The sequence below is a fragment of the Lingula anatina genome, chromosome 9, assembly GCF_051362555.1.
Source record: "Lingula anatina isolate TDL-2025a chromosome 9, LinAna3.0, whole genome shotgun sequence".
NCBI lineage: Eukaryota > Metazoa > Brachiopoda > Lingulata > Lingulida > Lingulidae > Lingula > Lingula anatina.
The window spans coordinates 17,025,663-17,040,225 of record NC_141775.1 but is presented as its reverse complement, the minus strand read 5'-3'; the positions used below and the strand labels follow the sequence as shown (position 1 = coordinate 17,040,225).

The 14,563-nt window shown below is 37.2% G+C and overlaps 1 protein-coding gene across 2 annotated transcripts in view; it reads right to left on the bottom strand.

Moving 5' to 3' along the window:
• The window catches only part of LOC106160107 (sialin-like), a 30,350-nt gene that overhangs the window by 15,291 nt on the left and 496 nt on the right, over positions 1-14,563 (bottom strand). Inside the window, exons 1-11 of one of the 2 annotated variants that reach the window (XM_086995957.1) lie at positions 14,158-14,280; positions 12,899-13,158; positions 11,635-11,868; positions 11,184-11,271; positions 10,698-10,793; positions 10,349-10,479; positions 9,708-9,857; positions 9,181-9,313; positions 7,700-7,850; positions 7,142-7,232; positions 6,783-7,027 (exon numbers count right to left, since the gene is read on the bottom strand). In XM_086995957.1, the coding sequence (XP_086852083.1) occupies positions 6,836-7,027; positions 7,142-7,232; positions 7,700-7,850; positions 9,181-9,313; positions 9,708-9,857; positions 10,349-10,479; positions 10,698-10,793; positions 11,184-11,271; positions 11,635-11,868; positions 12,899-13,120 (1,488 nt within the window). In that variant the 5' untranslated portion in view covers positions 13,121-13,158; positions 14,158-14,280 and the 3' untranslated portion in view covers positions 6,783-6,835. Of the gene's footprint in view, positions 1-6,782; positions 7,028-7,141; positions 7,233-7,699; positions 7,851-9,180; positions 9,314-9,707; positions 9,858-10,348; positions 10,480-10,697; positions 10,794-11,183; positions 11,272-11,634; positions 11,869-12,898; positions 13,159-14,157; positions 14,281-14,563 lie in introns of those variants that run through there. The other variant, XM_086995956.1, reaches the window with a different exon arrangement.

Here is a 14,563-nt window from a genome sequence, read left to right as displayed (position 1 = left end):
TTAGTGCAAAGATTACCAGTATATACATTGGAGCTCAAGATGTAACATCATTAACTTATACACCAAATCACTGTGCTCCAATTCTTTTTACTGCCTTGATCAGTGAGCTTAACACTGTTTCAAAGGGGAAATCTCCCAGAAATTTCACATACAAAGTTCTATCAAGCAGTAAAAATCCCCAAACTAATCTTTAAATGAGTGGACATGCTACATGTAGGTTTTCTTTCTGGCCACAGACGTGTTCCTAGATCTACCTGAATCATTCACCTTAAAGGAATGTATTACAAAATTCTTTTGGGGGTGTTTGGATCGGGAGATGGGAAAATATGCACGTTTGTCTCACTTTACATCAATAGAGGATGCTATGAACAATGTCAGTTTTTCCAACAAGCCCTAGAGGCAACGTTGGGAATAATTAAACTGACTGGGGCCAGGGTAAGCAACTGCATCCTTGTAAACCCTGTTCATAGTAGTTGGTCAGTAAGATAAAAACCAATTTGCATTGTCTTTGGGAAGTAATGATGGTTAACAATGATCTTTTAATCACAGATGTTCCTCGGTCCGGTGCTGGGCATATGAAGCTAGTCTCATGGTGGTCCAACGGAGGGTTCCTTACTGGCTATATCAGCTATCGGATGCTTCGTTGGGGGCTGTCCTATCAAATGTTCCGAACTCTGCTGGTTCTTGTGGGCAAAAGCTTAAAAATTAAAATCTCTCTAACAACTCTGCTGGTCAGAGAAGGAAGGGAGAAATAATAATATAATACAGCTTGTCCATTTGAATTTGGTGGAGGGAGGAAATGGGGACAACCTATCCTCTTGTGTAGCAGTGGCTGAGTGTGTCTAGGCTTGGCTGTAGGTGCTGTGAGTTTATAAAAAGGGAGAGTTAACATCACTGAACAAAGACCGTAGACAAGAGCAGTCATCTCTCAGAGCAAAACCTGAACAGAATCTCGTTAATCATGCCTTTATCTATTTTCCATGCCATGTTAAAAAATCATGTCATTATCATTAATATTCTTCTCCTTATCATCATCCTTTCTGAATTTCACCTTTTCTTTTCTTTTTCTTTTCTTCTTTCTTTTCCTTTCCTTTTCCTGCTGTTATTAGACCAAAATCTTTCATAATTTGTATTTAGTCTGTATCTTTTTCTTTGTCCTCTAACTCTTTATTTGTAATTTCCTGTTTTGTATCTCTTATAATTTTTTCAAGTAAGGAGGCTCTTAGTTAGCCTGTGATTTGTCAGGCATTGTTTTGCTTTGCTTTGGTTACTTTTACTTTACCCAAGTCAAGCAAGGAACAAATATATTAATTCTTTCTATAACCCTATCCGTATAATAGAATCAATAAATGGATTTCTAAACAATTAACCACACTACAGCTGGTTGGCCACAAGTGTGATGTTTTCATCTATTTTTACATTTGACAATTTTTGAGACAGGGAATAATTTATATGGGTAATTTAGATTTCAGTTTGGTTTAAAGGTGATATTTGATAAAATTTCTACCCAAATAATGTAAAAGTCAAAAGTAGTTTTTGTAATAAAAACCATTGGCTTTGTAGTTTCACCAGCTGGCATGTTAATTGTCTCCAAAATAAATAAGGAAAATGCACATATGTACAGTACTTCCAGTTTGGAAATAAATAATTTTTGGTCATAGTATTGTATAACCTAAAGGGGTAGAATTCAGTTTAAAATTATTTGAGATCTGTCTCAGAGGTTCTGTTTCTGTAAATTTTAGACTGGCCATTACAAAAGATGTGTGCTCTTTGGAAGGAATTATTTGGCCTAAGGGGTATATGTAAGCATAGCAGCATTACTCCTAAAATATGGGCTAAATTTCCTGATGTACCATCTCATCTAGACCTTAAGTGGAGAACAGTTAGTAGATTAAGGTAAATGTACCAGTGACATAACCTAAAGAGATCCTACTGTCTTTCCCACATATTTGGCCAGGCCATTCCCAAACAGTGACAACCATGTGATAGGATTCAGATATTTGATGAGACTTCTCTCGCATCTGATCAATGCGACTGACTCTGATTCAATTATTCTGATCCAACCCGATTTATACCAACTAGCATAACCAGTTGTTCCTGTTGGGGTATGTGTTAGTGTGTATACATGTACTCTATCTCAGGGGAATTGACGATGCTAATATTACCCGATTGTGAAGGTTACACGCCAAAAATATGGGTATAAGTCTCATGTATTTGGGAGTCTGTCCCATGGATTGTGTATACCAAATTACCCGATTCATTCCCATTCCCAATGGTCAATATGATTCAAATAATGTTGGCTCAATTGGATGTTGAAAACTCAAAACTTTTTATATATATATTTAGTGACACAATTAAAACAACTCGTGTCACATACCAGCCTATTTTATTAGACAATAATTTAAAAAATAATTGAAAAGTAGCCCATTTTATTCACACAATAATTTAAATAAAAATAATAACAACAACAAAATAGTGCAAGGGCTCAAAGGTTGGTGCAGTAAAAGTCAACATCTGATTGGGATTCGGCTTTATTTTTGATCAGAAAATGTGACAGTAGTGCGTGGTGGTGTTATTATCATCGTGTACTACCTAATTATGTGATGGTGAATGACATTTCCTCTTCCCCTTATGGAAGATTGCCTAAATACATTAGCAGGAAAACTTGAGTTTCTAAAATTGACGGCAATTCTGTTTTTAGACAGAAGATGTCAATAGGAAACCAGTTAATAACTGCTTTTGTGGCAAAATAAGGACTAGAAAAGGGGTTAAGGGCTCACTAATACCCCGCTATCTCTAGATTTGTAAGTCTGTTACAGAGGGGTTCCATATGGAAGACAGAATTTGCATACCTAGATGATATTCTGGTCAAAGGAAAGTCTTATTTCACTTATCATGTCACTGATCTGAAGGAGGTTTTAGAGAGATACACAAAATACACAATAATAATTATTTATAAAATTTATTTCTTCCAGTACAGTATCAAGGTTCAAGTTTTGCAGTAAATGTATAGGTCCTCATTTGTAAATTTATATTTATATTTGTGTGTTTGTGCATATTAAAGATATATTGCACATCAAATATTTAATAAATTCAGACTTCAAAACAGTTTGGAATTAAAACTGGAGTTTATCAATAACCAAATCATTGAAAAAGTAGCAAAATAACTTTCTATAAAAAATTTCTTTTTTTTTTTGTTTTTGGGGAGGAAATCCCTTATCTTATTTTTTTATAAAATCTCTCAACCTCTGTATACACATCATTTGACCGGGAAGTAACTTTTTATCTGAGACTTGGACTGTGAGGGTGCAATTGTCATATTGAAAAGGTTTTGGCTGAACCATCAGAGTTGGCCATACCTGCAATTGGTACAGTATTAACCCCCAAGAACTACTGAACATAGTGAGGTTTACTCACCAATCTAAATGCTACCTGTTTGGGGAGAATAGACTTACAATCAGAAAAGATTGCTAACATCTGAATTCTGGTAGTTCTGGTGAGGAATACTTCATTTGGTAGTTTTAACAGTTCAATGCCTCAGAGGGAGAATCACCAAAATAAGTTAGCATTTTCCAAATTTTGCTCAGTTTCATTTACAATTTGGATGAATACCTGCATAAAAAAATGTATATATGTATGTATGTATATATGTATATATTTGTGTATATGTAATATATATATTTTATTTATATGTTTATTGCACAATTGCACTTTTCCTTTGCATAAATCAAAATCTGGGTATTCTCCGAATTGGATGAATTAGGTATAAGTCCTGATACAGGGGATCTAGTCCAGTATGCCCATGGAGAGGTTCCCTTGACTGAGAATTGGTAAGAAATGCAAGATAACTGTGGTGAATAAATAAAAAATGCCATTTATTTTCATTTATTCAGCCAAAGGTGATGATCCGAAATCTGGTTGATACTCTGCTTGGAGATTGTAGTTAAATTGACTCTCTCCAAAAACATACAGAGTTAAACCAGAGACCATTTTATTATATATCCCCAAAGACTATAACATTTAAATTAATGGGCTGGTCCCATTTGTTTAAACATATAATAGGCTGGTCCTATTGTTTTTAAAAGGAATTCGGGGATATTGTTTTAAAAGGAATTTGGGGAATCTTTTTATAACAATCTTTTAAATTAAAATTTTTATAAGTTCAAGCATTTCAAGGCTGGTCCTTCAATTTTTAAACGTGTATATTCCCCATTTTAGAAAATATGCAAAATTGGGATGGTCCCTTTTTTAAAAAAAAAATTATTATAAAATGGGGGGGAATGTTGTGATTGTGAACCAGTATGTTAAGGTTGTGGGCTGTCTTGAAGAAGCGCCATCCAGGTGTCGACACACGCTGAAGAAGCGCGTGATATGAATTGACTAACACTCGACTACGAGACACCGGACAGAACACACCTTGGGCGTCAAATCCACAATCTGCGAGTATTCCTTGACCAATACCATACCTACTTAATTATACCACTATAGCTGACATTCAGCAATAGTGCCATAGTGGATATTGATCATGGAGCGGTTGTGAGACCGTACCAGGATTCCTATAAGTGGAATATAAGGTAAGCGGTCTACGCCCCTGATCAGGGCGTGACAGCCGCCTTTATGTGTATCACTGCTAGTTAGACTGTAGTTATCACAAGAATAAGTGACTTTAGCCACTCGGGTTCACTCCATGATTGCATTTCTTACCAATTCTCAGTCAAGGGAACCTCTCCATGGGCATACTGGACTAGATCCCCTGTATCAGGACTTATACCTAATTCATCCAATTCGGAGAATACCCAGATTTTGATTTATGCAAAGGAAAAGTGCAATTGTGCAATAAACATATAAATAAAATATATATATTACATATACACAAATATATACATATATACATACATACATATATACATTTTTTTATGCAGGTATTCATCCAAATTGTAAATGAAACTGAGCAAAATTTGGAAAATGCTAACTTATTTTGGTGATTCTCCCTCTGAGGCATTGAACTGTTAAAACTACCAAATGAAGTATTCCTCACCAGAACTACCAGAATTCAGATGTTAGCAATCTTTTCTGATTGTAAGTCTATTCTCCCCAAACAGGTAGCATTTAGATTGGTGAGTAAACCTCACTATGTTCAGTAGTTCTTGGGGGTTAATACTGTACCAATTGCAGGTATGGCCAACTCTGATGGTTCAGCCAAAACCTTTTCAATATGACAATTGCACCCTCACAGTCCAAGTCTCAGATAAAAAGTTACTTCCCGGTCAAATGATGTGTATACAGAGGTTGAGAGATTTTATAAAAAAATAAGATAAGGGATTTCCTCCCCAAAAACAAAAAAAAAAAGAAATTTTTTATAGAAAGTTATTTTGCTACTTTTTCAATGATTTGGTTATTGATAAACTCCAGTTTTAATTCCAAACTGTTTTGAAGTCTGAATTTATTAAATATTTGATGTGCAATATATCTTTAATATGCACAAACACACAAATATAAATATAAATTTACAAATGAGGACCTATACATTTACTGCAAAACTTGAACCTTGATACTGTACTGGAAGAAATAAATTTTATAAATAATTATTATTGTGTATTTTGTGTATCTCTCTAAAACCTCCTTCAGATCAGTGACATGATAAGTGAAATAAGACTTTCCTTTGACCAGAATATCATCTAGGTATGCAAATTCTGTCTTCCATATGGAACCCCTCTGTAACAGACTTACAAATCTAGAGATAGCGGGGTATTAGTGAGCCCTTAACCCCTTTTCTAGTCCTTATTTTGCCACAAAAGCAGTTATTAACTGGTTTCCTATTGACATCTTCTGTCTAAAAACAGAATTGCCGTCAATTTTAGAAACTCAAGTTTTCCTGCTAATGTATTTAGGCAATCTTCCATAAGGGGAAGAGGAAATGTCATTCACCATCACATAATTAGGTAGTACACGATGATAATAACACCACCACGCACTACTGTCACATTTTCTGATCAAAAATAAAGCCGAATCCCAATCAGATGTTGACTTTTACTGCACCAACCTTTGAGCCCTTGCACTATTTTGTTGTTGTTATTATTTTTATTTAAATTATTGTGTGAATAAAATGGGCTACTTTTCAATTATTTTTTAAATTATTGTCTAATAAAATTTATCATTATTTTTTAATTTTCCATAGGCTGGACCTATGGTTTAAAAGGAATTTGGGGAACTCCTTGTACATATTCATCACCATTATAAATTATGGGCTGGTCCCATTTTTCATTTTCAAAAGGCTGGTCCTATAATTTCATAAATTTCATTCCCCTTTTTTATTCCAAATTGGGCGGGTTCCCAATCTTTTTTAAAAGAAAATGGGGGGGAATGTTGTGATTACGGTTGTGGCTTGTATTGAATAAAGCGCCATCTATTAATATGATGTTGCGCCACCTAGCAGTATGAGATAGACAGCGGAAAATTTGAGAGCTATCTTCACTCAACCATTCCACTGAGCGACCTCGCTAGAGAGACACCTCCGTAGGATCAGCACCTCCTTTGTATATATTCTTCACTAAGCAAATATTCCTAAGTTCTTCCTACTAGACAGATCCAATTGGTACAGATTGTAGTGACAGACTAGGAGCTTTTTGAAGTTTGCATAGGAGTCCAGACAGTGGAAATTTAAAGGTAAGTTGTTCATGCCCCTGATCAGGGTGTGTCAGCCGCCTTTGTGTATCACTATCATTTAGACTGTAGTTATCACGAGAATAAGTGAGTTTAGCCACTCGGGTTCACTTCAGTATCGAAGAATCATTAAGTAAGATAAGCCCAGTCTACTGCCGTTATCCCATCACTCTCACAAAGTTGACAGCGCAAGATCGTCAATCTGGAATCTTTCCTTGGCTTCTTGATCTTCTTGATAACTCATGTTGTCGACTTTATCCCAAGACTGTTCCTCGCCGCTCGCAAATATCAAGAAAAACAAAGCACCAAAAGAGTAGATGGCGCCACTTATAAAGAGAACCCTTTGCCACTCTTCTTTGGAGCCCTAAATAGAAGAATGTTTGAAATCAGCCAAAATACACCCACAAGTAGTAATATCCGTGTTGCTTGTAAGATCAAAAGACTGTAATATTTTAATAATTTAAAAACCATAACTTACGTTAGGCGTAAGAGCGCTGACCACACTGGGAGAGATCATACCGGGAATAGTGGCCACTGTGTTGGTAATGCCGAATATTTCACCGGCGAATCTGAAATAAATGTGTATTTTGAAAACATAGTTGATCAACTTAATATTTGTATATATAATTGCCCTACATAATATATTAAAATGCTTACAGGCGTTGAACCAGTACTTTACAACCATCCAGACATAGGACAAAAATTCTCGAAATACTAGTGGAGCATTTATTGCGTCTGGTTTCAATTATATCTTATTAAACCAGGACATATAATTCCCAGTGTGAAATATTTAAAATTGGTCAGTTTCAAACGTACAGGTAAGACACTGAACATTGTTAAGCGTCTCCCGGGTAGGAGGTTTTTCTGTTATCCGTGGCATACCTGAAATACGGAAAGTCCGAATCTTCCTACCCAGCAAACACAGAACGATTTATAACGTTACCATAACGTGGCCATAACGTTTTCTGGTAAAATTAACGTTATGGTAACGTTATACTAACGTTATGTATTTGCTGGGATAGCCCTGTACTCTCACCTGGGAGCGATGTCCGCGTGGTTGATCTGGTAGCCCGCTAGCGCCCCCGCCGAGAAGGTCATGGCAAGTGTTAGGAATGCCACCCCCGCCATCCTGGTATCACAGTCTATGAAAGCAGTGGCGACCATGAAGGCTGCGGGCAGGAATCCACCTGAAAGAAAACCCACAGTTAACTTGAACAACGATATCAAGTTGCATCTCGTCGGCAGTTACAGCTATTGTGGTAAATCGGAAGGAGATAATTGATGTTTTACAAGGTAAAGAATGGAATACTGCTTAATAGTAGATAGAAAGAGAAAGTACTTCAATGTGTGGAGCACATGTATGAATACAAAATTAACTGGTTGTGCCTCAATTCGTTCTTTCTTGTAATAACTTAACTTTTTTAAAAAGGCAGTAAACGCTTTCTAAACAGCTTTTATCCAAGTGCAGTGACGCATTTTAATTTGATCTCGAAACCAAATTCTTAATTTATTTATTTATTGTATTATTTTACTCTGTATATTGCTCCAAAAGGAAAATGATTTCCGATTTTTATAATTGGCTAAATAAACTCTTATCTTATCTTATCTTATCTTAACTGGGGAGTGAATGGGGGAGAAGGCAGTATCCCGCAAATAAAGGGGTGGTGGGGGGGGGGGCTTGGGGGTTGGGGGGTATTTACGTCAACATTTAGCACTGGCCGATTTCATGAAGGAAAATTAATATCAAAGACTGGTCCAGAGTTCTACCAGTAGATATATCTGTAGCAGTCCGCTGTAATAAAAACACTTTGGGTCTAAAACATTAAAAAGTTTGTTTTTTTTTTTTTTTTTTTTTTTTTTTTTAAATTTAAAACCTTGGGAGCAATATGCCATCTAAGTGTACCGATATATCTAGGATCAAAGACTATATATATAACAACTCACTCTTAAGACTATATAAGCTATCAGGCTAAATTTCTTTTGTGATACAATACCATGATTCTGCATACAGTCAGCAATAATTTAACTGAGACACGATTTTAACATTTAAATTGCTATTGCCAAAAACAGAATATTCGAGACACTGATCAAAATAACAATGGACAACGACTGTTTTTTTTTTTTTTTTTTTGTCCCATACTTACAAATGGTTAACGAGAAACCATTTTTACATTCAAAGTTAGTCCCTTGGTTTTTCTAAAAAGTTTGTTTTTTTTAATAATCTCTTAAGAGATCAAGAGATTATTACGGAGTATAGCCATCTATGGAGGTCACGTGATCTGATGACAAGCAAAGATTTCAGAATAATTGCTATAACTGCCGTTTTTGTGGAAAAATAGAATATATTATACTTCTATAAGTTGTTTACAATGTATTTATTGCAAAATATAGATCTCATACGAAGAGTCGTTATCCCTTTAAGCAAAATGTATCTAAACGCGACCGAAATGTTTTGCTAAGACATCTCAATAATCTATCATCCGTCTTAACACTAGGACTTTCTGTGATTTGTCTCACCAACGGCCTGGAACAGTTTCCTCGTCCACGTGGTGTTCAGTACGGCTCTCCGCCTCAGCTGGTCAGCTAGCTGTCCACACAACACCACACCACCGGCCATGGCAGCAAACGGCAGAGCAGAGTACACGCCATTCTGGAACGGAATCTTACGTTAAGCAGGCGCCTTTTCAAAAAAAAAAAATTTGGGCATAGTATATGGCCCCATGCAGAAAAGATGATCCGAGTACTAACTGATCCGCCGACTAAATATGGCCGACCACAGTTCAAAAGATATGCCGCCGATTCCTGACGGTTCTTCCGCCTCCACACGCGCCATTAAACGGATTAAATCTTGGATCCGAGGTTTAATTGCTAGGCCCCTGCTGCGACGGCGCGTGTAGAGGCGGGGAGATCATCGAGAATCAGCGACATCTCTTTTAAACTGTGGTTAGCCATATTTAGTCGACGGATCAGTTAGTACTCGGATCATCTATTCTGAATGAGGCCTATGTCACTTAACTTAGTCCACCTATGCTACAACGCCTTACTTGTTTTATGTCAAACGCCAAGACTTCCTTCATAAAAAGAGGCAGCGATGTCATGAGTGTGTAGTGACCCCAGTTATTACATGTATGAGCCACGACTATTGCCCAGACGGCGGGAGACCTGGCAAACTGCAGCCAGGGGACGGCAACCCTCTGGAAAGACCAAATATAATTTTGCAAATGCAGATCCAGCATTGTTTATTAAGGGGTGGAAGTAAATAGTAATAGCTGTAGATAAAACAACAGTCGAGATCAGTTCCGCCATGATGCATGCATGCAGGACATAGGGAAGGAAAATGCCTTGACTTTGCCTTGCTTTAAACGTCTAACATCTTTGAAGGATGAGAAACTATGTCTCTTATCGACGCTTAAGGAGGGTCACGTGTCACACTCCCACTAACTGTTACATCAAACAATCCAACGGTAAAATTTGTTAAAAACTTCAAATGGTACGCATGTAGCAATAATCAATTTAAGTAATCTGAATGATTTAGGTTTATTTATTTTTACCAAGATGTTAAGAAATGCCATATGTGGTCACCTGCGTTTTTGTACGAAAATGGATTAAAGTTTATCATTTTCATTATATATCGAAATGGTTTACTTAATCTGTGTTCATTGATGGAGTTAAAAGTGCATCTGACCTTTTCTCCAGGAGGATGTCCAATAGCCCTTTCTATGTATCTCCTCTCTGATTGGCTAATTCGCGGATGTCGTGCAGGAGAGTCAAACACAAAGATGTGCCAGCAACAAAGCCACAGAAAACACGTCGCACCTGACAAAAATCAAGTGAAAGTTTTTTTTTATTATTTTTAGTTTTATATTTGCAATATTTATCTAAAACATCGCCCTATTTCGAAAATAAAGCTCACTTATGGCTCTCAACCTCGCCTTGCTAGGTCCAACGCACCGCAGTATGAACCCTGTGGGTCTTTTACTGCAGTAGTCAATATCACGTGAACCAAATACAATGGCTGACAAGAGGACACTCACCGTAAACGTAGAAGATAAATGGCCATCCTCCATCCAACTGTATCTCACACAGTACTCCAGAGAACGACAAGGCCACGATTATGCCAACAAATATACCTGAAATAATTAACATGTAATGCTTTTATATTCAGTTCGGAGAGTCGGAGACTTCAATGTGAATTCATACACGTTCGTGTTATATGCAATGTTATTTTTCGAAATGTAAAATAATGGCATGTAATGTAATCTAAACAATAGTTGACGAAGAAGGAGATGAAAGTTGTGACCGTAATATTGATAAACCAAAAAAAGGAAGAAACAATTGTCTCAAAAAGAATGAATGGTTGATATGAAGGTGGTTGGCAATATAACAGGCAATTTATTGTCTGTTTTCATTGTTTTTGCCGACCGCAGTCTCTATGTTTGCTCGGATGATTCGCCAAACCTTGACCAAGTTCGAACACAAAGTAAATCAATGTATTTGGCAATGCCAATATGAATAGATACCTGAGTAACAGAACGTCATCAGTTTACTCCGCTCCAATGGCGGCGCCCATTGGCCCCATAGTGTATGCATTGAAGGGAACACCACCCCCTGCAAAAGATCTTAATTCTGGCAGTGAGAGCTACTGATTTCTTAGTGCTTAAACCGATTGAAAAACAATCTCACCAAAAATTCTAAAAAAGTAATAATTATTCCCCTTGGCTGTTTTGTTGATTTATCTTGTTTGATACCAGTGACCATCAATTACATTTGTATGTAAATTTTGAGTGAAAGTCTTACATAAATTTAGGGAGACAGATAAACCTGATCGAAAACGCAGATGTAGCTATATAACCTGTTCCTGAAATTACATCTTTTGTTCATATTTATTTTGATAACGTTTATGTTAATTTCCGTGATGTAAATAGCAGTGAGTTCCGTCCTGGTGTTGGAGCCACATGTGACGTCACTCACATCTGCCAGTCCCATCAGGACCCGCACAGCAATCACGAGGTACGGGTGTGTCCTGGCCGCAATCGGCGTCACAACCGTCATCGCTAACACAATCACCATGGCGGTGCCCAGCACGTGTTTCCCGCCATACCTTCCCGCCAACCAGCCGCCGAGGATCTGGGTACAGATGTACCCATAGAAGAACGAGCTCAAAATGGTGCCTCGTAGACTTTTATCCCAGTCAAATTCACCCTCCTAAAATAAATAGAAAAGAGTTGAAAAATATAGTCACATTCGGTTTATGTTTGCCTTTAAATGGTTTCTTTTCGACTCGAATCAATTAGCAATCTTTTTAATAACCAGGCTGTTGTGACAAAAAATAAATAAATAAAAAATATATATATATATATATATATATATATATATATATATATATATATATATATATATATATAAAACGTCTTAATCGTTTCCTGGTAAGTGTCATGAACGAAACGGGAAGCATCACTTTAATAAAAAAGATACCATATGTAGTATGGAATGAAATAATTTGGCTTATAACCAATCTGTGACGAGAGCATACGCAGTTTTAGTAGAAGATATTGCATGGAACTTCTACAGGAAATACTAGAAAAAAATATTTCAGAAGTTGATATCTGTAAATAATTGTCCTATCGTACAAGATGATCCGTTCAATTTTATATTATGTAATAAAATTTTTAAAAGATGGAAGGTTAAATGTGTAACAGTTGTGACACACAATGTAAAGAGGAAACGTAACGAAAATATATTCAACCACAGAGTTCTATAAAAGAATGACTGTGAAAATAAAGATAATTCAGTGCATAGTTGCAGGGAAGAAAGAAATGATATTGAGTTATATTTTGAACTATACCAATTTTATTCTTCATTTTAAGTTGCACACGTGGATTTGGGAAATAAATTTTAAACAAAATGCTTCTTATTTTTGCGTTTGAAGAAATGCCCTGTGTTAACATCTTCTACGGGTATGGAACTGGTGTGATAGGGAGCATTCACATCGAGAAGAGCCGAGGTCTAGTAAGGCCGCGACCTAAATATGGCCGACCTGCATGAAAGGAAGACCGCTTAATCTTGTAATAGTCTCTCCGCCGCTCACACGCCTCCCCACGCGTTGATTCTCGACCGGTTGAATTGAGCCTAGAGATTTAATCACTGTGTCCCTGCTGGGACGACGCGTGGGGCAATTAAACCGTAGTTATTGGCATCTTAAGCTTCATTGATTTCATATTTATCTGCTACTTACGTACGACCGTCTTGAATCTCCAACATCCACCGATACACATCTTGATCTGATGGAAGCATCGAGAGTATTATTTTCATCATACCTAGCGCCCCGTACCGACGTGTTGGTCCCATTCAGAGTCGGCCCGTATTCTTCAGATATATTCTCCTTCACCATGCAAACTATGGCAAAACTGAGGTTTGTACGGAGGGCATAGACGTTGATCGTGCACATAAAACCCATCAAGGCTAGCAGGACCCGGCACGACGTCCAATAGGGAACTGTAAGAGAATAAAAAAAAAAACATTCTGTTTATGCAGTCACTGAGGAACTTATTCCACAGTTAAAGCGGCATGAATTCAACCCATTCAAAAATAAATCCGAAATGGTTTTTGCGGCACTAAAAATTAAGACACCAATATGTTCATATGGGAAAATGTGAAACACGATGCTTCTGTTCGAACACAGCGAGCAATTACCGTGCCAGCCGTTATCCACCCACAAAAGTGGAAAAGGTGAGATAATTAACTATGGCACACAAATAAACCATACTACTACTAGTAACTGCAGTTATGTTTATGCAGACTTTTCATAATCAGAATGCTCGCAACCTATAAGTAATATTGCGACTATCAAAGGGATAACAAATGTTCATTTTGCCCCCCCCCCCCAAAAAAAAATAATAATAAAAAAATTCAATGGTGACCAAACGGCAATCTAACGGCAATTTCCCCATAATTAGCAGTGTTTAATTTATCCATTTCTTCATTTAAAGCTAGTCCCCGTTTTTTTTTTTTTTTTTTTGTAATAATCTCTTAAGATTTTAAGAGATTTCTTAAGCGATTATTATAGAGTATAGCTATTTATAGAGGTCATGTGGTCTGATCACAAGCACAAATCCCAGATTATTTGCTATAACTGCCGTTTTTGTGGTAAAATAGAATATATTATATTTCTATGAGTTGAATACAATGTATTTATTGCGAAAAACATCTCACAAGAGGAGTTGTTATCCCTTTAATATTTTCTTCATGTAAACAATCAATTATGCATGAACAAAGTAATGATATATACACGCCACCTGTTTCCCCGGCAGACTCCTATAAATAACATCATTAAGTAATACATTCATTTCTCCACATGTTTTCTGCATGCAGTGTTACACGGCAGGATGGAGCCAGTCTCTACAAAATGGACCAACATGCCTCTGCAAGAATTTCAAGGCAAGCAACTATGCATACAGGTGCTTTGCTTTGCATCTCTCTCACTCCTACATATACCTGTACTGTAGCTGTTAATTTACAGCTTCTCTCATGTATGATCTGCAGGTTTTGCCTTGTGATTCTTTCTGCACAATAACCTACAGTGTCGTCCGGTTCAGCTCCTACTGCCCGCGGACTATTTTTCTCAGTCACCGGCCTAGCCCAGTGTCGTAGATATAGCCCCAGTGTCGTTGATATAGCCCCACTGTCGTTGATATAGCCCCACTGTCGTTGGTATAGCTCCACTGTCGTTGGTATAGCTCCACTGTCGTTGGTATAGCCCCACTGTCGTTGGTATAGCCCCACTGTCGTTGATATAGCCCCACTGTCGTTGATATAGCCCCACTGTCGTTGATGTTGGCCACGTGTCAGCGGGTGCCGTAGTCTTCGGTGCATAATATCAGTACATAATATCAGCGTCATA